The sequence below is a fragment of the Boleophthalmus pectinirostris genome, unplaced genomic scaffold (assembly GCF_026225935.1).
Source record: "Boleophthalmus pectinirostris isolate CB_2022bp ecotype Guang Dong unplaced genomic scaffold, ASM2622593v1 HiC_scaffold_4, whole genome shotgun sequence".
In the NCBI taxonomy this organism is placed as follows: Eukaryota; Metazoa; Chordata; class Actinopteri; order Gobiiformes; family Gobiidae; genus Boleophthalmus; species Boleophthalmus pectinirostris.
In genome coordinates, this window is record NW_026571353.1 from 28,241,675 (window position 1) to 28,265,534 (window position 23,860).

At 37.5% G+C, this 23,860-nt stretch overlaps 2 protein-coding genes across 3 annotated transcripts in view; one reads left to right on the forward strand and one right to left on the reverse strand.

Moving 5' to 3' along the window:
* ipo11 (importin 11) overlaps window positions 1-133 on the reverse strand; it is a 280,362-nt gene extending 280,229 nt beyond the window's left edge. For both annotated transcript variants that reach the window (XM_055161532.1, XM_020932323.2), the window contains exon 1: window positions 30-133. The gene's annotated coding sequence lies outside the window, so the exon portion shown is untranslated. The remainder of the gene's footprint in view (window positions 1-29) is intronic.
* A 6,979-nt stretch (window positions 134-7,112) lies between these two features.
* hsd17b3 (hydroxysteroid (17-beta) dehydrogenase 3) lies at window positions 7,113-22,346 on the forward strand. Its single transcript, XM_055161737.1, has 11 exons — window positions 7,113-7,287; window positions 12,954-13,000; window positions 13,317-13,392; window positions 14,542-14,649; window positions 14,720-14,787; window positions 15,625-15,669; window positions 16,061-16,095; window positions 16,429-16,510; window positions 16,577-16,642; window positions 19,756-19,905; window positions 21,873-22,346. The coding sequence occupies exons 1-11, from the start codon at window positions 7,137-7,139 to the stop codon at window positions 21,978-21,980; spliced, it is 936 nt and encodes a 311-aa protein (XP_055017712.1). The 5' UTR covers window positions 7,113-7,136; the 3' UTR covers window positions 21,981-22,346.
* The last annotated feature ends 1,514 nt before the right edge of the window (window positions 22,347-23,860 follow it).

Below are 23,860 nucleotides of genomic sequence, written 5' to 3' on the forward strand. Positions count from 1 at the left end.
TCCCAGAAGAGAGGTTAAACCCGACTCACCTAAGAGCCGGGGCAGATATAAGTTTGTGAAAAGCTCTGCCAATGGTTTGCAATGGGAGATGAAAACACGCTTGGAGGAATGGCGCGTGCACTACAACGGGCGCACACTGATGACGTGTTTCCACGAAAAATCTGTTAAGTTCAATTTAGTGTAAAAAAAAAAAAAAAGTATTTAATAAATAATGCATGTAAACCATGCTTACAAAAATAAACACTAGATTCAATTTTAAAAAAGACTAAAAAAGAAAAGTAAGCTGTCGTACAGCAAAAAACTGCATGCAGTCAAATAATATACCTGCCCCGATCAAAATATTTACCTTCGTGCTCCGGTAATATGCAAGGCAGGTGAAGGCGGATGAAGGCGAAAAAAGGCAATTGCAGCTGCCTTCACCCACTTTCATGGCCTGCAAAGCCCAGAGGCATAATGGGAAATGCAGTGCTGTCAGTCACATGTAATCACGGCTGACTGACAGCTGATTAGACCAGTCTGGACCATTCATCTACTTTTATATCAATACACATGCTTCAAGTGAGACAGAAAGGGGTCAGGGGGTCGTACAACACAAACACATGAGTATAGTATATGGTCTTGATGAGCTAAAAGTTATCCACAGATCAGGATAAAGTGAAGTAGATGATTCAAATGAAGTAGATATGCTATATGACATTAAGTAATGGAACTGGTAATTAAAGAGATTTTATAATTCATCAGATTTTGTTGTTACCAATTCCTAAGTGCAGTGTGTATAAATGTCCACTAGAGGAAGCTAAGTCAACACAGTATGTCTGTTACCATTGCTTCAAAAAGAAATGTTGAACCTATTTGCACTAACTAGACAAACTGCAAATTGCACTAAATAAAAAAATAAATAAATAAAAGATAAATTTCTTTTAAAGCAATTATTAGTTTGGCAATTAGCATTATTATTATTATTTATTTATTTATATTTTTTATAAAACATGGGGTAATCTCATATGGTGAAATGTATAATATTGCAATCATAGTTTTGAAAATATGCCAAGATACACTATTAATCAAGGCTTTATATAATGTTTGTAAAGAGAGCTGATTAAATTCACATTCTGTAACTTTTCACCAGCTTTTCTCCATCACCAGCTTGTCTCCATGGAGTTTAAAGCCATACTGTGGAACATTCTTGATAAAGCTACAGCATCGGCATGGAGACAAGCAGGTGGTGGACCCTCCAACAGAAACAACTTGCATAGTGCTCCTCTACCCACAGAGGTGGGCAGAGGAGTCATAAATTGTACTCAAGTAAGAGTAACATTTCTTTAAATGAATATTATTCTAGTATAAATACAAAGTAGTGCTCCAAGAAGAGTCATTTAAAGTGATTAAACTGAATTTAACTGACTCCTTATGTCTTAGTTTGAAATATAAAAAACATCCCATGAATGTTATATTAACCTTCCAAATGCCATGTTTTTAATGTAAAAAAAAAAAAAAAAAAAAAAAAAAAAAGGTAATAACCAGCTTGACTGCCCTGTTGATACTGTGCAATTTTTAAAAAAAGACAAATAAATATTTTTTCTGGAACTTTATTAAATGTATAAAATCACACAAAATATTACAAAACATTCAAAGTGACTTTTTGTTGTTGTTTTGTTTTGTTGGGTTTTTTTTTTTTTTTTTTTCTTTGTTGCAGTTGGTGAGCATGTGTCACCTCGTATTAAACACGATAATCACATGAAGACAGCTAAGAGCTCAGCAGTAGGTTACGGGGTGTTTGGAATTTCAAGGAGCACACAAACACAGCATTAAATGTGCCTGCATGTCTCAGAGGTGCACTGGCGAAAGTCCTCAGTGTCATCACTGTCCTTCTGAAACATAAACACGCCATCAGGCTCAGTTACACCTCACACCTTATAGAAAGATGGCATGTTTTCCAATCCTCTGTAATTGATAAAATAAAATAAAATTCTTTCTATATGATAGCAGACTGGAGCTGGAAAGATCAATGTTAAAAAATATAACCCAAAACATTTTAAAGAAGACATATTGTGCTTGTGTCTGCCTCTATATAATTATATTCTATGACATTCATGAATCATTATGTTACAATATGGCCTTTTAAAATTGCAATAAAAAAACAACTTTATATAAGAAACAAGTCTGCTAACTTTTGGATAGGAAAATTGGGCCCAGTGGGAACTGATTAATGCCTCTCCAGCAGTTAATAATAACAATAATAATAATAATAATAATAATAATAATAATAATAATACATTTGATTAAGGACACTCAAAGACACTTTTCAGAAAACATATTAAAACAGTCAAAAGAGCAATAAACAAATATAACAGGAAAGGTCGAATCAGTGAATCATTTAGAGAAAAGTTAAACATTAGAAATATTCTAAATAGAGTTAAGCATGTGGGTGAGTTCAGTAATCCATTGTTCAAATCAAAACAACGCTAAGTAGAGAAGTAAACGTAGAGTAGAGTAGAGCCTTAAAATGTACTCAAAGGAAAGTACAACACTTTACTATTACTTTGTTACGCTCCACCACTCCTCTCACCCAACCCACATGTCAGTACTGCACTCACCGATGTACCAGTGTGGGGTATGGAGGTCATTGACATTGATGAGTTAGTTATACAAAAACAATGATAAAAGACCTTAAAGGGATTCTATGTATATCTCTATGTATGCTTCCACAAAGAAAAGTGAGATTGTGTGTTTTTAAGTTTGCAGAGAAAACTGGGAAAGTTGTATAGTGTGCCCCCAGCTTTCAAAATGTTTAGAAGTCATGTGAGTGGCCATCATGCCAAACTGAGGAAGATAATAGGCAAAGAAACAACATTTCCATAGAAACAAGCAGGAGGAGACCCTAACCCATGAGATTCAGGTTTGTGGAGATGGACACATGTTTGTCAGAGCAATAAACACAGCCAAATTGAAAAAAGAAAATGTTAAACATGTATAAAAAGTTACATACTGTGACCAAACTTTGGAGCTTTCACTTAGGTACAGCTGATACATCATCAAGACAATATAGTCATTAAAATATGACTCACCACATCGATGTGAAAGGAATGCAACAGGTCAGTGAGCAGAGCCGCCACAAAGTCAATGAAGAATTAACACTTTATATAATGCAGTGCGATGAGCTGAATACCAGCTCGAATGTCCCCCTACCTTGAAAATCCCAGCTCAATCGTCCCATTCTCTCGGCGAGAACTTCCCCCTTCTCTTAGCGGCACTCGGGTAACTGCTGTGCCCGGGAGAGATTCAGATTCAGAAAACTTTATTGATCCCATAAGGCAATTCATTAGCAGCATCTCAGAGCACACCCAAACACAAACAAACACAAAGTGTGTCAGTCCATTGCCGTCCACCAGTGGAACTCAAAGTAAAAAACAAATTGCAGTGTAAAACTTTCATAAAACTGTACCCTTAGAATTTAATAATTTAATAGCACAGGGCACGAAAGAATTAGAAAACCGGTTGGTTTTCCATATTGGAGCATAAAACCGACGCCCTGAAGGCATGAGGATAAAATCAGGAGCCAGAGGATGGAGGGACTGAGCCAGGAAACACTTGGCTTTGCTCAGCACCTGCTCCTCCCACAAAGAGTGCAGGTCCCTTAGTTTGATCCCTGTGATTTTCAAGCAGGTTTTAACAATATTTTGAAGTTTGTTTTTATCCTTCACAGACAAGGATTCAAACCAGCAAATAAAAGAAAAAGTAAGAAGACTTTCAATAAAAGAGCAATAAAAATTGTTAAGAATCATTTTGTTCACATTAAAAGAGTTCAGTTTCCTCAATAAATATATTCTTTGCTGCCCTCGTTTGACGCTGCTTTCAGTGTTTAGGTCAAATTTTAGTTTATTGTCCATCACGGTGCCTAGATATTTGTAGCTACCAACTATTTCAACATCATCACCGTGGATGACACTAACACTGTGTGAAGGTGCACGTCTAAAATCAATCACCATGTCCTTAGTTTTGGCAACGTTCAAATCCAGGTAGTTTTCCTCACACCACTGGGCAAACTGCTCCAGTGCAGGACCATGATTTCTCTCAGATCCTGAAAGCAGTGACACCAGGACCGAGTCGTCGATTTTCCTCTAAGGATCTGCAGCTGTCCGTGTACAGAATAAAAAGGAGAGGAGACAGTACACAACCCTGAGGTGTTCCAGTGTTGGAGATGGAGGGAGGAGACCATTGCCCATTAACAAAAACATGCTGGACCCTGTTGGTAAGAAAATCAATAAAAGAGGCTGATCTGGGAGATTAAAATCTGAAGCCAGTCTCTGAATCAGAATGTGGGGCTGCATTTTGTTAAAAGCAGAGGAAAAGTCTGCAAATAAAAGTCTCACATGGGCTTTATAAACAATGTTCAGTAAAAACTGTTTTTCATCCTCCACTCCTCTATTAGACTGATATGCAAATTGCATTGGATCCAGTTTTCCTTTAGTTAAAAACAAAATGTGAGTCTTTAAAATCTGTTCAAAAGTTTTCATAACTAGTGATGTGAGCGCCACCGGCCTGAACTCACTCGACTCCTTTGATTTGTTTGATTTGGGGAGAGGTATTACTGTTGATGTCTTCCACAGAGTAGGAATTTGACCAAGATCAGCACACATTTGAAACATTCTAGTAAAAACAGCACTGAGCTGAGTGGCACAGTAGTGCAACGTGCGCCCACAGATGGCATCAGGACCCCTGGCCTTCCCTGTCTTTACTTTCTTAAATAAAGCAGTGACCTGATTCTGTGCACTCACAATTTCCTGCAAAGGTTTCAGAGAGTTTCTGCAGTCACACATCTTTTCCACAACGTCATCTCTTTCAAAACGAGAGAAAAAAGTATTAAAAGCACCTGGCAACTCACCATCAGACACACCCTTTACAGTTATAGGTTTCCTGTCCTCTTTTTGTTGGCTACTGGAGGCCATGTTCTTAATACTTCGCCAAGCTGCTCTAAGGTCCCCACTGCTATACTGGGCTTCAACATTATCCTTGTATTTTAATCTGGCCTTTCTGAGCTCTGCTTTCACTTCCCTAGAAATTGCCTTTTTCTCCAATTGGTCCCCAGAGCAATAGATCACTTTCTTCTTATTTATAGTTAATTTAAGATCTTTTGTTATCCACAGTTTGTTATTTGGATAGATAACAACCTTTTTGGATGGAACAATGGAGTCAACACAAAGGGGGACGTTCTCACACACTCTGATGTATTGAGGTTGAAAATCAGCATTCTATATCATAATAAAATGAAATGTGAATGTAGTGAGACCAAATGTCAGGCCTTGTTTATGTCATTTGAACAACATTCCAGAAGTGGCACACATTTTTTTCAGTCTATAATATCAAGATAATCCTCATTTGCTCGCAGAAGTTTACAGAGAAATCATATTTTAAATATTTTTTTCTTGTTCCCCATGTCCTGTAGCGTCTGTAACTGTTGATTTGGGAAGAAATATGAATTATTTCCTTACCTGCTTGTCATGAACATAATCAATTCATGTCAGGTATCATGTCATGCAACAGGGGATATAAGCAGGGTGATCATCCTTCCCAAATCAGAATACTTGCTTTTGCTCACAAATGTGTTGAGATATACTGTAACTTGCATGTGTAATTAATACAATATATATAGTGACTTTTTTTTTTTTTTTAAATATATAGTATATAGATTAACTAACATAGTTTCATAAAGGGTACAATTCAAGGGGGACTTTCCAGCTGATTTCCAATGAGCCGCACGTCAACCACCTCACCTGCATCGCTCTTGTACGTTGTGCATAAATTTAGGATAATACTTCCTTCACCAACCTTGCATTTAAAGGATTTATGTCTGAGCAGGAGCAGCAAGTTCTACTACTGGCACCTGTTTTATCATCACAGCTAACTAGAGCAGAGTAAAATTCCGCTGCTGCTGAGAAAATAGTCCCTCAACATGCGACGATTCATGGGATACAAGGCTAGTTTTACTTCTAAAATTATTGTATCAACACAGACATGCACACTGGCAGTCTGGTATAATAATAGATTTGCTTTGGGTGTTTTGTGAAGTGGGTAAGACTGTTTTTAGTGGCAGGCTAACTATGGCCATTGACTTACGCTAGCCTAGCACCAGCGACCTCTGCAAATACAAGGACTGGATGGATTATTTCAAAACATGTTTCCACACATCTCCAACACTCTGGCTCACTAGGAAATGAGGTCCTATGTCCAAAATTCCAAACTGTCCCTTTAAAAGCGCAACACAAACCATGCACTATTTCAGATATGACATTTTTAAAGGTGCACTATGTAACTTTACATTGGTACTCACCCAGCACAAAGAGGCTTTCCATGACCAAGTCAGCTGCCAGAGTGGGCCTCACCATCACCTCATGGATCATGAATGACACCTCATACGGGGTGAAGATGGAAATGTAAACAGTTGCAACCATTCAGAAGGAAGTGGGGCCTTGGATGGTCCCCCTCATTCTACACAAAAAACAAAACCATCAGAGGAGAGTGGAGAGGCTAAAAGGTGTGTTGCTTTAAAGTCAGTACACTGAGGCTTAAAGTGGTCTACCTGTGCTCAACCTCCACTCACCTCTCCTCTTTGCTCACCTCTCCTCTGTTCTGCTGTCTCTGCATTTGGCTCTGATCACTGGTTCACCTCCTCTCCTCCTCCTCCTCCTCCTCCTCACGTCTCCAGAAATCCAACCTGTGGAGTTTAAAAACACAGTAGTGCACATGTTGTATTACCATATAACATCACAAGCTGGTGGAGTGTTTTCTGTTTGAGAATAAAACTCATGTGTGTTAAACATGTGTGAATAAAATAAATCGCAGCTCAAGTAGGAAGGAAGGAAGGAAGGAAGAAAACAACGTTATAACACGGATCAGAAAATAGCATAATATGGGCCCTTAAAACCTGGAGCAGGAAATCTCCACTGTGTCCTATTAAAACTAGTGAGTGTGTCTGTATGTGTGTGTATGTGTGTGTGCTGGTGCTGAGTGCATGTGTGTAATCCAAATGGGAGTGTCCTCATAGTCACTCAGTTTAGAATTCTTGCTCCACTAAACTTTAGTCCAGTAAAAGCTCAGCACAGCTAGTTATCTGCTCCTAGCTCCCAGTTTGCAGTATGGACTTCTGGGAATTCTCATGCATATCTCTGGGCGCTGCAGTGGTCCTGTACTATGGAGTAAAACTAATACTTTTCAGCAGGATCCTTTTTCCTAAATTATTTTTTCCTCTGCCAAAGTCTTTTTTCACCTCAATGGGAGAGTGGGCAGGTGAGTACATGGGACACTGAGCAAGCAGTTATACCTCTTAATGACGTTAATAAGTAATAATAAGCTATTTTGGTTTAATATATAATATTTTAACTAATGCTTTACTAAGGTGAAATTGAGATAGCCTACCAGTATTAGTCTGTACTTGAAATTTATATCATAACAGCTGCATCTCTGGCAATGTGAAGAAAAGTTAAGAAGTTTATCTGGTTCATATGTTGTTAGGCCTGAGCACCTATAGGGTGTAGTGATTCTTCAGGTCACTCAAGTGAAAATAGTCCAGAGGTCCGAAGTAGTATTGTGCATGGTGTTGCCATGACAATGTCCCAAACTACCTATGTTTATATATGTTAGCACATCAGCATCTCCAATGTGTGCTGACTTTGTGTGTTTAGTGAAGAGTACAGCCCAAATAAGACATAAATTAACAAATTAAAGCTGCAAGTGGTATTGTGTTATTTAATGGCCAAATTTCCAAATTTTCTTCCATTTCAAATTAATACAACATCGTATTGGTTTTACTGAAGAATGTGAAATTTGGCACAGTGACTCTTCAGGTCATTCCAATCAAAAAAGTCAGGCATTGCCATTGCAGTGCCTGAAATCATCTATGTTTTTCTATATTAGCCTGTCAGCTCTTCCACTGTGTGTGGACTTTTGTCTAAAGTCACAATCGCACAGAGACAAGTTGCGAGTCAGCACCGTCCTGAGGGAGTGGTGGGTTGGCTGAGTATGAAGCACGACCCTTGAGAGCTGTTCGATGCCGCTTGCAGCTTTAATTTGGACATGTTTTCCTTTAGAGTGTTTTCTTACCTAATATGCACAGACAGATTTATATACCTTTGAGGCAAAGGTTTGTGATGCTGACTACTTATGCCTGTTTGTTTGTGTATTCATTTAATTACTTAATATGAAATTGAGTTTAGTTACTATTTGTGGGTGTCATAAAATCTGGCAATATTTCTGTTCAAGTGATTACATGCACATGCAACTGGAATCTGTTGCTGAGCGCTTCATGATAGTCTAAGCTGCAGGCCATACACCAGGTTCTCTGCTGGTCTCAAGAGATGTGGGTTAAATTCCTGGCCTTGAATGTTTTTACCCCCTCTTCACCCCCATTTTCACACTTCATTTTGTCCTGCCCCAATTGGTGGTTTTCAGATCCTAGAATGTGACAGTACTCTACGGGGTTGCAAGGCAGAGAAAGACTTCCCTGTTGAATACATTGTACTTTACCATGAAATATCTAAAAGGTAAACACACAAATCTTTAAGCTGATGAGTTCTATTAACATTAGCTTCGTATATCATAACCATAGATTGTATATATAAATGTTTGTATTAACACGCTCTACATAACCCTGGTGTTTTTATTTAGTTATTTTGTCTAAATTCCTCTCCCTAATGTGGACCTTCAAATTCACATAACTGTTTGCCTCGGGGAACTTCATTTGGCTCGATTTGAATGCCTTTTGTCCACTTCTTTATACAGTCTGTGATCATAACAAAAAACTGCCTTTTAACATTATTCTTAAAGCCCAGCAATGGGAAAAACAAAAACAAAACTATTGCTGAGAATAGATTAGCTCAAAATGCAGGACCACTTGTAAGGGTAGCTGCAGTGGTCAAAGGAAAGCACTCTCTCTATTCATGGCCTGGTGCTGTGTTAACTTGGTGAATATCTATTGACACACTTAATCCCTCGGCCAGTCAAGACTTCACGCTTTTCCTCTATTTAAACAGCCCATATGATGCTATTCTTTTATCTGTGTCATCAAAAAAATACCAGGAGTTGTGTTTTGTTTTTTCACACATATTTAACAAAAACCCTACATATTTACAGTTCTTCTCTCAAACAGAAAAGACTCTGTTCCACCTTAAGATGCTGTGTGGTAATACAGGAAGCTCTCCACTGTGTTTTTAAACTACATACACCTTCACTAGAATCATTTAGATCATTTTCGGCTTTGGAATTGCTTATCTCTACTCAGCAGTGGCAGCTGATCAATAAAGGGTGCAAGTACACCACACTCTCTAACCTAAATAACCTAAATAAAAATGAATAAAGTTGTTATTTTGTAATAGGCTATATGTTTCATATTTTGTTTAAAAGTGAACTTGTATCTGCATAGACATGTTTTAATAATGCTAAATGTGGTCATATCACTGTATTTGATTCATGTGCTTGATCTTTGAGTGAACTGGGCCAGAGCGAACTCAGTGTAGTTCTATAGGAGAGCCTGAAGTTTTGAGAAAATTTTATGTCAAATCCAACGCTTCTGCCCATTACTTTACATTACAGACATGAAGTAGGACTTGGCGGCATAGGTCAGGGCATACTCAGATCAAGTGATTGGTCTTCATAAACACTGATCACACACCTGACCTATTGTGATTCAGACTGGCATAGATTTGATTTATGCAGGCCCACTGACACAATAGGGCTGCTGCAGTTCTCCCAGGAGAGTGCCCCCCTCTGTTCACAGGGTGGTCCTACTTAAGTGAGTTTCATTAAAAGCTCCTACTCTCCCACACTGAGAAAGCACTCGGATCCATCGCCTTTCTTTCCTAAGTCCGCTCTCATTCCATTCCGGCACAGAGGAAAGCAGCCATCAGAACAGTATGTACCAGCCTCAAGAAATCCCACTGTCTCCCTGCATTCTTTCTCTGCACACAAGCTGAATAAGTGCTTTTAATTCAGATCCAAATTAAATTAGCATGGGCAAAAGTGAACAAGAGCCTAGCACCGCCTGGACAGTGGGAAGCTTTTGAGGCATTTTCAAAAACATATTTTTATTGAAGCAAAAGTTAAAAAATACGACGTAGGTTTTGTTCAGAGGATTATGGTCAGAGATTTCATTGTAGAAACTTTTTAGAGATTCAAATGCAAACAAATACTCTTGTATATGTGTATGTATCTGTGTGTGTGTGTAAATATATATGTTTGTGAATATATATGTAGGACCTGACAACAATAACTGTCCTAAAGAAGTAAATTAAAAAAGAATTTTAAAAAAATACAGATGTTTTAATGTGATTTAAAGATCCTATGTTATGCAAATTGACTATATTTATCTTTAATCCATGTTATAATGTTGTGTCCTCATCAAAATCATATCTGAAGTTGTGTTTTTGTTTCATTCATTCATTCACGTTTCAGTAATCCTGGATTATAAAGGTATACTGACAGTTAAAGGACAAAAGTTTCTGGCCTCCACCTTGATATTAAACTGAGAAATACAATGATAGTCAAGAAATTGTGACTAAATTACAGGAAAAGAGGGATTAGCATCATAACCAAACATCTGCCCTTTCTTTTTGTGAAGGAAAACTTTATTAGGGTAGAGCTGTATCTGTCTCGGCATGTCTGGAAGTTCAGATTACATAATTATTCCACTATTAAAGCTATTACAAAGCACCTAAAACATGACTTGTTCACTATAGAAATTATTATGAAACTTTACTGATCCACAAGAGAAACTATTTGGACACAGTAGCTCACACGTCACAATATATTATAATAACTAGGGATGTAATGATATCCAAATCTCACGGTACGATATTATCACGATATACATCTCACCATATTTATTGCGATATTTTGAAGAGGCTGATAATTGTAAGAAATAGATTTTGGTGTGAATTATTACTGTCATAATCCTAAGAATTCAAGTAAAAAACATATTTCTTCATGTTGTCTGCACTGAAATGAATCATGGGAGATGTAGTTCCCGATGTTTATAAACTGTTGCAACTATAAAACTTGTGATTCGATATATTATGACAGCCCAAGATATTATTGTGAGACTTTTGACAATACTATATCATGATATTTCCGTTATTGTCCCTAATAATAAGTAAAATATTTATGGTAATAATAAATTCTAAATAAATAGTTAAAAAAATAGCAAATGACTGTTGAATAAGGCAAAATTTAATGTATAAATAAAAATAAAATGTAGAAAAATAGAAATACAAAAATAGATCTCATATACAAGAGGTCATAAGGAGAAAGTGCAAAAATGAAATTATGACTAACATGACATCAGATTATCTATTACACAAGAGCGAGCTATAGAAAGTTGTATGGAGTATGGGCTAACTTTACTTGTGGTCAACATAGAGGCAGCTTTTATCCACTTTTTTCAATGTATTTGTTCTTAGTTGCATATGAATGCACTACACACTGTGTTAAAGAGTAAGTGTTCTGGTGAAAGGCACACACTGTCATTTCTTGTACTATTAAAAAGTCAATCTCCACTCCTACAGTTATAACAGTTTAACCCAGTTTAACCCCTGGAACACTGTGTAAAATTGCATCAAGACAAGATGAGTCAATTAGATGTTAAAGGGCCCATCTCATGCAAAATCAACTTTTCAGAGCTTTCTACCTTCTAAGAGTGATGACTGGGCCTTGTATATGTAGCCGAAGTGGTTTTTAGATTGATTCGGTGTTTTTTTAACAAATTGCAGCATATTTCTGCCACCCTCCCACATGACAACGAACTGAAGCTGCTACAACGATGACACGGCCAGCTACACCTATGACGCGTTTGATGTAGCAGAAAGTGCTTCGCACCCGCCCCCCACCCACCCACCTCAGTGTATTGTTATACATTGCAGGGTACACGACACAATAAGTTTATCTACTAGCGTTTATTAATACTTTACCAATCAGTAATGTTCACCTGACGCCGACACGGTGCTTGAGCTTCGTGCACCTCCAAGTCCTCATCCGATTCCGGGTCCAACACATGCGGCTGAACGTGCTGTATCGCCATGATGAATAAAAGTTTATTCCTACCGCTATCAGGGTGCACACCTGTCTCCCCCTCCCTCCCTGAGATGGGCGGAGGAGCCTGTGCTTTCTCAAGACAGACAGGGGGATGAGCAATAGCTGGCCTTTCATACTTCATAGTTCATGGTCTGTGACTGCCTCCAAGAACTCAATAAGATCAGTAAGATCAGTAAGATCAGTAAGATCAGTAAGATCAGTAAGATCAGTAAGATCAGTAACTATTGTGTAATGGATGTTCCAAAACCCAAATTGTGCTTGTATATGTGCAGAAGATACAATGATACAACAAAAGAGTTATTTTGCATGAGATGGGCCCTTTAAATGAAGCACAATCCATGCTCAGTCTAAACGAGAGCTGAGGTGCAGGACTTTAGAGATAGTGTTAATATGTAACACTGCTCACTATTCAATGACAGCTGTGCCTATATTAAGATCTATGTTAGAATGTTTCCTCATCAGAAGCATACATGAAGTTTAGTGCATATTTACTGTGCTCTTCTCTCAAAAGGAAAACATTCTGTTGCACCTTGTGATGTTAGAAAACAGGAAGAGCTCTGTGTTTTTAAACTCCATACATTTTCACTAGAATCATTTGGATGATTTCAGATGTGGAATTGTCCATCTTTATTGAACGACAGGTAAGAGCTAGCTGTTAACAGCTACCACTACATGACATCACAAGATGGATTTTGGTGGATCATTTTGAACTTTGGAGATGCTGACTGATAAAGCAGGGTTACGCAAACATGTGTGAGTGAAACAAAACATAACTCCAGCCATGTTTTTGATGAGGCAGCAACATTATAAACTTGACTTAAAGGTCACATGAGTCAATTTTGCATAATATAGGACCTTTAATTGTGTTTCAGTTGTGACTGGTGCCTCAGAGGGGATAGGCAGGGCATATGCATTTGCTGTAAGTATTTAGCAAGATATATATTCATGTTTTTAAGTGCATTATGTAACTTTTCTGGTGAAGTGTCTGCCACCTGCTTATTTTCATGGAGACAGTTCTGTTTTGACTATCAAATTAGGTCAGATCTGAGTCAATCTCACTCACTGTAAGCATGTTTTAAAGTATTTTAACTGAGTAAATACAAATTAAATAAGTAAAATGCTGTACTGTTCCAGGAAAAGGAATAACATCTCCATGAAAACAAGCAGGTGCTGGAATACCCATCGGGAAAGTTACATACTGCACATTTAAATCTGAAATGTTGTTTTCTGTACAGTTGGCAGAGCGAGGGATGAATGTGGTGATCATAAGCAGAACCAAAGAGAAACTGGACATAGTGGCAAAGGAGATTGGTAAGTTTGTGTCTGTATACTGACCTATTGTATGATGTTCCTGAGTGCTGGTTCCCTACAACATGCACTGTTTTAACTTTTGGGCCTCTGCTTTCCGACTTAAAGGTGCATTGTGTAACTTTGCCAGTGGAGGGCCCATCAAATACTATTCTCCATGGAGATGTCATTGCTTTGTCTGGAATGTTGCATAGTACAGTGTTAAACCTTTCTATCTTCATGGGGACCAAATCAGACCAAGTTACAGGTCAGATCTATGGAGAGGCAACACCGCTCACAATCAAAATGTCTTATTTTCTAGGTATTTAACAAACAAACTGTAATTTAAGTAAGATAGAGCTGTTTAATATCATAGTGTGGAACATTCCGGGCAGAGCAATGACATATCCCTGGAAACAAACAAATGACGGACCCTCCATCAGAAAAGTTACACAATGCATCTTTAAATGCATAATAACTATATTGACTTATTTGTTGCAGTTAAGGCCTTTTAATGATAGTCTATTTACAAATTGGTTTACTGGGCCTTCTCTTATTTTTGCACTGGATTATCACAATAAAATGGACAGAAGTATTTATTCTCATAAAAAGATAGGACATAGAACTGTGATGAAAATTTATATTGTGGAAAGATTTCTCTCAATCTGTCTTTGTGTGAATGAATGTGATTTCTATCTGAGACCAGACCTGTGTAAAGACTCAGCACTGTCCCCACCCTACAGGAGGCTCTGTGTTGTCTTAGCTGTCCTCAAATGTATTTTAATTTAGCACAGCTTCTGAAACAAGTGTCACTCTACTTTGATATGTATGTAACTTGTATTTCTGTATAAATACTCAGAGCTCAAATGCTCCTTATAAAGATAAAAGTAAGTCTGTGGAGAGGAGAGTCTGCTCTGCTACTACTGATTAAAAAAAGAACTGCAATGTAATACATGCCTATATTTTAACCTATGTTTGGGCTGTCCTGCAACAGGAATCAGAAATTAAAAATAACTTACACATACTTGAGTAAATGCAGCTTTAGAAGTGTAGATTTACCATCAAGCAATCCTTATGCAGCACATTTGTCATAGAATGTTCCTATGCAAGGACAAATTGATTCTACATTTAATCAACAAAATAACTATAACTTCTACTCATACTTCTGTACAGCTAAAACCACTGGCCGGAAAGTCAAAGTTCTCGTGGCCGACTTTACCAAAGCTGATGCTGTTAATTGCATTGAGGATGAACTAAAGGACATGAACATTGGAGTTTTGGGTGAGACATTTTCCAATCCAAAAAAATTCAAATAAAACAAACCTACACCCTATAATGCAACTCTTTTTAGTGAATAATGTGGCTATATTGACAAATCCAGCACCAACGAAGTTCTTGGCATCTAAAAATCTTTACCAGGTATCTGAAAACTATGCAATTAAAGGGGCACGATGTAACATTTCTGTAGGAGGGTATGCTACATATCTGTCTCCATGGAGACACTATTGCTTTGCCTAGAATCTTCCACAGATAAACATTTATCTTCACAAACACAACCAGTTTATGCTCCCAGGTCATGTTACAGGTCAGATTTGTTCAGTAAGAATGCATGTTTTATAAAGTATTTTGGGGCAATAAAAACTCCTCTAACTGATTAAATGTAAGCTACGTGATACTGTATCTTGTAGATTCTAGGTTATGGTGAGGAGGTGATATAGTCAGGCTGGCGCCACTTAGTGCCTCCACTCAGTTTCATTTCTCTCCAGCAACTAGGTCAGGAATCAAAATACAATAGACGGTTCGCAAAACCCCTGAAATGCAAGTTCAGGCACCAGCCAATCAGCGATGTGATATGTGATATATTCAGTGTTGTTAATGTTTCCTGAGATCGAGGATTTAAAGTCGGAACAAAGAGAATGTTTGGTGAATTTTATCAAGGGGAAAGACGTTATTGTCCTTCTTCTTATAGGATTTGGGAAAAGCTTTATATACCAGTTAGCCCTGTTAGTGGCGCATTATGTACGTGACTGCCAAACAGCAGTGATTGGTTACATGATAAAAAATTGCCTTCCTACTGTTGAGCGAACAAAATCTAAGGCTAAGGCTGCAAGGTCAGACGGTTTGTATGAAGTGAAACGAAGTAAAACGGGCTGATGAATCAGGCCAGACCTAGCACCAGAAAAGTTACATAATGCCCCTTTAATGAGTTTTAAATAAAATCAAGCTGACTTAAAAACGGTCTTTTTTATATTTTAGGACATTTTCAATACGATTACTTGTAATGTGAAGACTATGGCTAAGGTAAGACACAAAAGTTATTTTCTGATCTATGTTATACAGTTGTTTCCTCATCAAAGTCATACCTGGAGTTGGAATTTTGTTTCATTCCCACATGTTTAACACACAAATCTTGCACATACTTTTCATGTGGTAATACAGAAAATGTGCCACTCCATACACCTTCACTAGAAAAATTTGGATAATTTCAGCCCTCTAATTTCCAATCTGTACTACTGAACTTTATGTATGTTTATTTATGAAGATGTAGACAAACTAATAAAGTCCAAGTTTGTTTTTGGGGTTGTAACAACATTACATAATGGATTAAAGTTCACAAGAGTAAATTTTCTGTAATTTAGGACCTACAAATACATTCTTATTGCACATTTATTTTATGATTATTTTCTTCCAGATGTGCAAAGTAATTTTACCTGGAATGGTGGACCGGTTGGTAAATTAATTTATTCATTCATTAAATATACACTACCAATCAAAAGTTTGGACACACCATCTCATAAAGATACATACAGGAGAAGTCAAGTATATGTAGTAAGATATAAGGAATTATTAAAGAGAAAAAGTTAAATAGTGTTGTTTTTATTTTCTTTGCTACAGAAATCCATCTATCTAACTTCATATATTTGATGTTTTCTGTATGTGTATAAAATGTAAAAAGTGGTAAAAAAATAACAAGAATGAGAGGGTGTGATCAAACTTTTGCCTGGTCATGTATGTCTCTGTGAGTGTCTCTAATGTTGCGTGTGCTTTGTGTGTGACCAGGGGAAAAGGAGTTATAATCAACATCTCATCAGGCGTGACTTGTGTCCCTCTTCCTCTCTATGTCTTGTATTCAGGAACTAAGGTTTGAAAATAATTATAATTCCATTACAATTGTGTTTAGTGTCTCATTTTATTTGCACTTCGGCAGATCTTTGTTGAAAGGTTTTCTCAAGCTCTTCAAATCGAATACAAAGACAAAGGAATCATTATACAGGTAATTCTGCCAATGTGTCTGCTTGCACTGAATAAAGAATGATTATATTGTTGTATTGATACATTGCAGCTTATGTCATCAACATGTGATGCTAACTGTAGGCTCTGCTCTGTCTAAGACCTTTTTAGACTTTAATCTGAGCTTTATTTTAACACTGTCTGACTATAAAGAACTGATTGAGCTGGAACTACTAAACGTGAGCTGATTTGTGCTGTTAAACAAGTCTCTCTCAAACATGGATCTATAAAAAGAACTGATAAAGACACCCCCCCTCTGTCCGCGGGCGAGATCAACTAGTGGCCGCTTCCCGGAGCTCCAGTCCACAAACAATTCTCCCATAGATTGCAGAATGCATTATTGTGAAATCAAACTGCCTGTCTTTAGCTGACAGGGCATCAACAGCTTTCATAAAGGTCAGATTTTGTAGGGATTCTTTTGTATTTTTACAAAAAAATGTTTTAGTTGTCAATGAGACGTCACATGTTTTGCAGCGTAAGGCCAGTATTCAGGAATGAACACAGACCATTGGAAACAACAAGATGCTATTTAGTACACTTTTCAGATTTTATAAAAATGTTATGCTCTTAAATACCATCACAGTCACAAGCTAGTATTACCCAACAGTTTTTCAGATAGTCACTTTCACCGTTCAAACACCTAAAACACTTAAAAAGGATCATGTTCACTCGTATTGGTCACAGGCTCCTGAAAATGTGCTGTTTAAAAAAAAAAATGTATTTTTTCTTGAGTTTTCAGATGATCTTACAACTATTTTGACAATTATTTTGACATACTAATGTGTTCATAAAGATGAAAGATTTAAGTCTAACATGCCTCAGACAGAGCATGCCTACAGTTAGCATCACACCCCCTGGGAATGTTGACCACATCAGATGCAAATTATCAATAGGTAGAGAAATATTAGAAGTACTACTATATCCTACCAAACCAAGTCATAATTAGATAAATTAAAATCTGTAATATGCACTTTAAATGGATAGCATAATTAAAATCTGTAGTTTGGGACTATGACTTATTACTAACTATATTACCAAGTGTCTCATTAAAGGTGCACAATGTAACTTTCCTGGAGCAGAACCTTGCCACTCCTGTAATGGGGTCCTGTCCTTCGCTTGCACTGTGTTTGTTTTCACAATCAGAACACAACGCACAGCCAAACGCAATATTTACGCAGCAGTTCAACTAACACAAACACACAAACACACAGCACCAGCGGCATTCCAACAAAGCACATGGGAAAACACCGGAGCAGCTCAGTCACACCCACAAGCTCATTTATGCACTATTTAACTATTAACACTATAAGACTATTTACCAGTGAGGCTCCATCCGCAGATTTGCCCAAAACTATCGAAAACAAGCATCTTACCTTCACCAGAGGACTGAAGCAGAGTGTGTTATCCACTGTCCTGTTGGTTCTGTCTCCAAAAATATATAATTGTCTAAAATGGAAAGATGAAACTGGTCCAAGTCTCGGTCCAGTCAGATCGGCAATGAAGGATCCAGGAGCCCAGTGCACCAGCTGGTCATAAGACTGGTCTTAATCTTATCTCTGACTTAAATCTGAAAGGGCCCTGGGGTTGTCTCTATGTGCCTGCTGCTCTGATGAGTGGGGCTGTAGTGTCTGTTCCTCACACTCTCCCATGTGGATGTTTAGGCAAAAGTAAATAGCCGCCATTAACCAGTAAGAAAAATAAGAGTAGGACGATATACACTGCAGCCAAATGCACTCACTCCAGCTTAATGCTTCTTTTCTTGCTTGGCAGAAGGGTCGCACTGAAGAGAAGACACATAATTCTCCCTAAAAACGGTTCCTCGGACGCACTTTGAATTGAAATTGAAGATGCCATAACTCTGCTGTATAGCACATACCTCTGTTGTTATCCTTTCATGAGCCTATAGCAGTAGGCAAGGCAAGGCAAGTTTATTTGTATAGCACAATTCGTACACAAAGTAATTCAAAGTGCTTTACAGAATAAGAAATACATTAAAATCACAATAAAAACAAATCAAAACATAAATATTCATAAAGATTAAAATAAAAAAAGAGAGACATAAATTAGAGAGAAGAGTGCAGAATGAGAACCTTCCAGTCATATGCACAGTCAAACAGAACCGTTTTGAGCGTGGATTTAAACAGCGTCAAAGAAGAGGCCTGTCTCACATGTTCAGGAAGACTGTTCCAGGTTTTAGCTGCGTGAACCTGAAACGCTGACTCCCCTTGTTTAGTCCTGACTCTGGGCACCAGTAGGAGGCTGGTCCCTGAGGTTCGCAGAGTGCGAGATGGTTCATATGGCACTAACATGTCAGAGATGCAATGTAATGTAGTAAAATACCTCCAGAGGAGAATTGGGGCTGGGAGAGAGAGAGTTAACTATCTGAATCACAATAGGTCAGGTGTGTGATAAACATTTATGAAGTTTATGAGTTTATGAGTTTATGAGTTCGGCCAGATCTGCGCCCCAAAGACATACTTCAGTGCTGTAATGATTGTAACAGACTCGGGGGTGTAATGAAAAGTAAAATAGTGGGCAAAAGCACCAGAATTGACGTTAAATTTTCTCAAAACTACTAGCAACATGAATCAAATAAAGCAAAATGAAAACATTTAACATGATAAAAATGTGTCTATGCAGATACACATTCACTTTTAAACAAAATATGAGAAAATAGTTCACAAAGCAATAGCATCTTCATAGAGACAAGCATACAGAGGGCCTACCACCAGAAAAGTTACGCAATGTGCCTTTAAAGATGCACTATGTCTGTCATCTACATGTCACTGCTCTGCCTGGAATATTCCACACTCTGACTTTAAACAGCTCTACCTTGCATTTATTGAATTATAGGTGGTTTTATTGTTCAAAAATATATGCTGACCGTGAGCAGGGTTGCCTCGCCACAGATCTGACCTTTAACCTGGCCTAGTTTGGTCTCCATGAAGATACAAAGGTTTAATGCCATACTGTGAAACATTCCAGACAAAGCAATAACATCTCAATGGGGAAAAGCATTTCACGGACTCTCCATCAGAAAAGTTACACATTGCATGAAGCATTAAAATAAACCTTACTTGTCTGACTGTTCTTGAGGTTGTTGCTCCGTTCAGCGTCTCCACACGAATGAGTTACTATCAGAAGACCAACTGTTTTGTCCTGAGTCCTGAGGGCTTTGTGAACACATCTCTGCAGTACCTCCGAGCTGGAGAGAGAATAAATGGAACCATTCTCCACACACTGGTGGTAAGACTGAGGTTCTAATGGTCCTATATCATGCAAAATTGACTCGTGAGCTTTAAGCCATGTCAGAATGTTGCTATCTCACTAAAAACATAGCTGAGGTTGTGTTTTGTTTCATTCACACATGTTTGAGCAATTCCGTATTATTAGTCTGTCTGCATCAACAAACCTCAAAATGTTCTAGTCCACCTTCTGATGTCATGTAGTAGTTTTCAAGTTAACAGTTTCCTTTTAACTTTAATTCAGTAGAGATTGGCCCAGAGATTGATCACCCAGATGATTCTTGTGAAGGTGTACGGAGTTTTAAAAACATAGTGTTTAAACTCCTTTATCACCACATGACATCAGAGGATGGAACAGAGTGTTTTCTATGTGTGAGAAGAACTCAAGCTATATGCAAGTTTTGTCTGTTAAAAATGTGAATGAAATAAAAAACAACATAAGATAAAAAATAGCCAAATATAAGACGATTTAAATGATCAATCTCCATGGAGACAAGAGAGATGCCAGCGATGGTTTTATGTCTGACAATATTTCGTGGACAGGGGGGCTCTTTTCAGCACAATATTTTCACAGACTGGCGGCGTGTGGGAGATAGTTTAGTCCCGGTTTAGTCCTGGTTTAGTCCCGATTTAGTCCCGGTTTAGTCCTGGTTTAGACCTGGTTAATCCTGGTTTAGTCCCGGTTTAGTCCCGGTTTAGTCCCTGGTTTAGTCCTGGTTTAGTCCTGGTTTAGTCCTGGTTTAGTCCCGGTTTAGTCCCGGTTTAGTCCTGGTTTAGTCCTGGTTTAGTCCCGGTTTAGACCTGGTTTAGTCCTGGTTAAATCCTAGTTTAGCCCTGGTTTAGTCCTGGTTTAGTCCCGGTTTAGACCTGGTTTAGTCCTGGTTAAATCCTGGTTAAATTCTGGTTTAGTCCTGGTTTAGTCCCGGTTTAGTCCCGGTTTAGACCTGGTTTTGGTCCTGGTTAAATCCTGGTTTAGTCCTGGTTTAGTCCCAGTTTAGTCCTGGTTTAGACCTGGTTTAGTCCTGGTTAAATCCTGGTTTAGTCCTGGTTTAGTCCTGGTTTAGTCCCAGTTTAGTCCTGGTTTAGACCTGGTTTAGTCCTGGTTTAGTCCCGATTTAGTCCTGGTTTAGATCTGGTTTTAGAACTTATTTTAGTCCTGGTATAGAACTGATTTTAGTTTTAGTTTAGAACTGATTTTAGTCTTGGTTTAATCCTGGTTTTAGTTCTGGTTTAGTTCTGGTTTTTAGATCTGGTTTAGATCTGGGGTAGATCTGGTCTAGACCTGGTTTAGTACTGATTTTAGTCCTGGTTTAGTCCTGTTTTAGACCTGGTTTTGGTTCTGGCTTAGAGGCACAGGAAATAAGGGAGGAGGCACAGTCCACGTGGCGTATGGGAGAGAAAGATTCACAATTTCCAGGCAAAGCAGTAGCATCTCGATGGAGACAGGCAGGTCCAGTAAAGTTATGTAGCTCCTTTAAGGGATAAATAAAATAAAAACATATCGAAGTTGCGCCCAAATTGTGTCAAGTCTAGAAGTCTAGTTTCAAATTCTGTTTTTGTGAAATGACAACCATAAACCGTGTGCACAGTATTTGTATGATTATGAGGGTTGTTAAAAGTATCCAAAATCAGATACTAGTCAATACAAAAAATAATATCGAAACTAGAAACTAATTTGAGCAGGTATCGATACTAAAAAACACTTTCACAGGACAGAAATTTAACTTTGCTGAATAGGCTTAATAATCTGGAGCTGTATCAGAACAAGTGTAAGAGCTCATAGACCAGTGGAAATTATTAAATTAAATTAAATCATTCATTCATATCATTGTGTTATTGGAATCGGTATCACGTCTATTCCTTAGTATCAAAATCAAGTTTGAAATTTTGTATCGTGACAATAGTATATGTATTATATAAATGTGATATATGATTGTATTTGTAAGTGATATGTGTTTTGAATTACAGGACTGGTTCATGCGGATTGTTCCTCACAACATGCTCACTAGTGATTCCATGCAAACAAATCTCGAAGAATACGTAAACAAATTTGTTCAAACACAAAATTTACAATAAAAACATTCTATGTAATTTTTTTTTTTTTTTTTTTGCAATTTATTGTGCCTTATGTATTTTATCCTCTTAATTTGTTTAGTTTGTACTTTCTCAATGTGACTACTATGATAGAAATAAACATGCTTTTGTACAGGATCTGTTTTGGCACATAGGATAACATTAAAAGTGCACATAGACTAGACTGCTAATTTCATTTAAAAAAAACATTGTGTAAGCTTTACTACTTTTGCGATTTTTGTTAAGTTTATCATTTTACAATTTTACTTCCTGACATGAGCCGCAGATATGACATGCGTAAACTTAATTCTGTAACTGTTACCTAGCAACCATAATGTTAACAAGGGCAAATTGACAAATAAAAATGAATGACAACATCTTTATTTTGTTATATTGTTGTTTAATCTGTCAAAAGAATGCCTTCCTTGTGTGTAAATTGTCTCTTTTGATGACAGATCACAGCTACTTCCTGTTTGTTCCAAGTTTTTGTTATTAAACTTTTTCTTCACAAACCAAGCCAAGTCATAACTAGGAAAATATATTCATCTGTTAAACAATAAAGGGCCCATATTACAGTTTTTAAATACATTTTATAATGTGGTGACCTCATAAAAAACATACCTGGAGTTGTGTTTTGTTTAATTCACACATGTTAATACACAAACCCAGCATATTTGGGTTTGTCTCTCAAACTGAAGACACTGTTCTACTTTGTGATGCCATGTGGTAATAGAGATAGTGTGCTCCACTGTGTTTTTAAACTCCATACACCTTCACTAGAATCATTTGGACAGTTTCAGTTCTGGTATTGCCAATGTCTACTGAACAAAAGGTCAAAATGTTAACTTGAAAACTACTGCTTCATGACATCACAAGGTGGAACAGATCATTTTGAGCTTCGGAGATATCAGAGGTGGGACCAAGTCATTGTTTTGCAAGTCTCAAGTAAGTCTCAAGTCTTTAATCTCAAGTCCAAGTAGAGTCCCAAGTCAAATACAGGCAAGTCCAAGTCGAGTCTCAAGTCACTGTTCCATAAGTCCAAATCAGGTCCAAGTTGTCTGCTTTGAGATTCAAGTCATTTCAAGTCACTTAGATTTTTGCAATTTATATGAATTTTAAATTGAATTATTCTTTTAAAAGTCATAGTATATTTATATTTGAGTATTTATAGCGTATATAAGAGTTGTAGAAATGTAAATGTTTCCTTTTTAAATGTCTTGACAAGATCTTAGTGTGAATCATTACAGTTGGAACAGAAAGAATTCAGATTTAAAAGTGCTTCTCAAGTCTTCTCAAGTCACAGGCCTCAAGTCCATGTCAAGTCCAAAGTCACTGACCTTCAAGTCCAAGTCAAATCCCAAGTCTTACTCCATTTTATCAAGTCAAGTCTCAAGTCCTAATAATAGTAACTCAAGTCTGACTTGAGTCCAACTACAGTATAACTCCACAACTTGCAAGTCCTGACCTCTGGGAGATATACACAGACTAATAATGCAGGATTACTCAAACATGTGTGAATAAAACAAAACACAACTCTGGGTAAGTTTTTAAGGAGATAACATTATAGCATGGCTTAAAGAATTAATTTTATATAAAAGATTTAAGATACCGTATTTAAAGTTGTGTTAAGTGAATAATATACTAAACATTTCTGTTGCTGCTTTTTGTGACTCCACCTTCTGTTTTTCAGTTTTGCAAATCTGGCTGGTTTTGGTGATCTTGTTTTTGGTGGGGCTTTTTCCTTCCATTGTGCTGGAGGAGTGACCCTTGGCTGTGTTATTTATCTTGGCTCTGAATCCTTTTGTTCTAACCAGAAGAACACGCTGAAATCTAACCAAACCAGGATGTTTTTTTTTTTAAGGCAACAACATTGCTAGACAAGA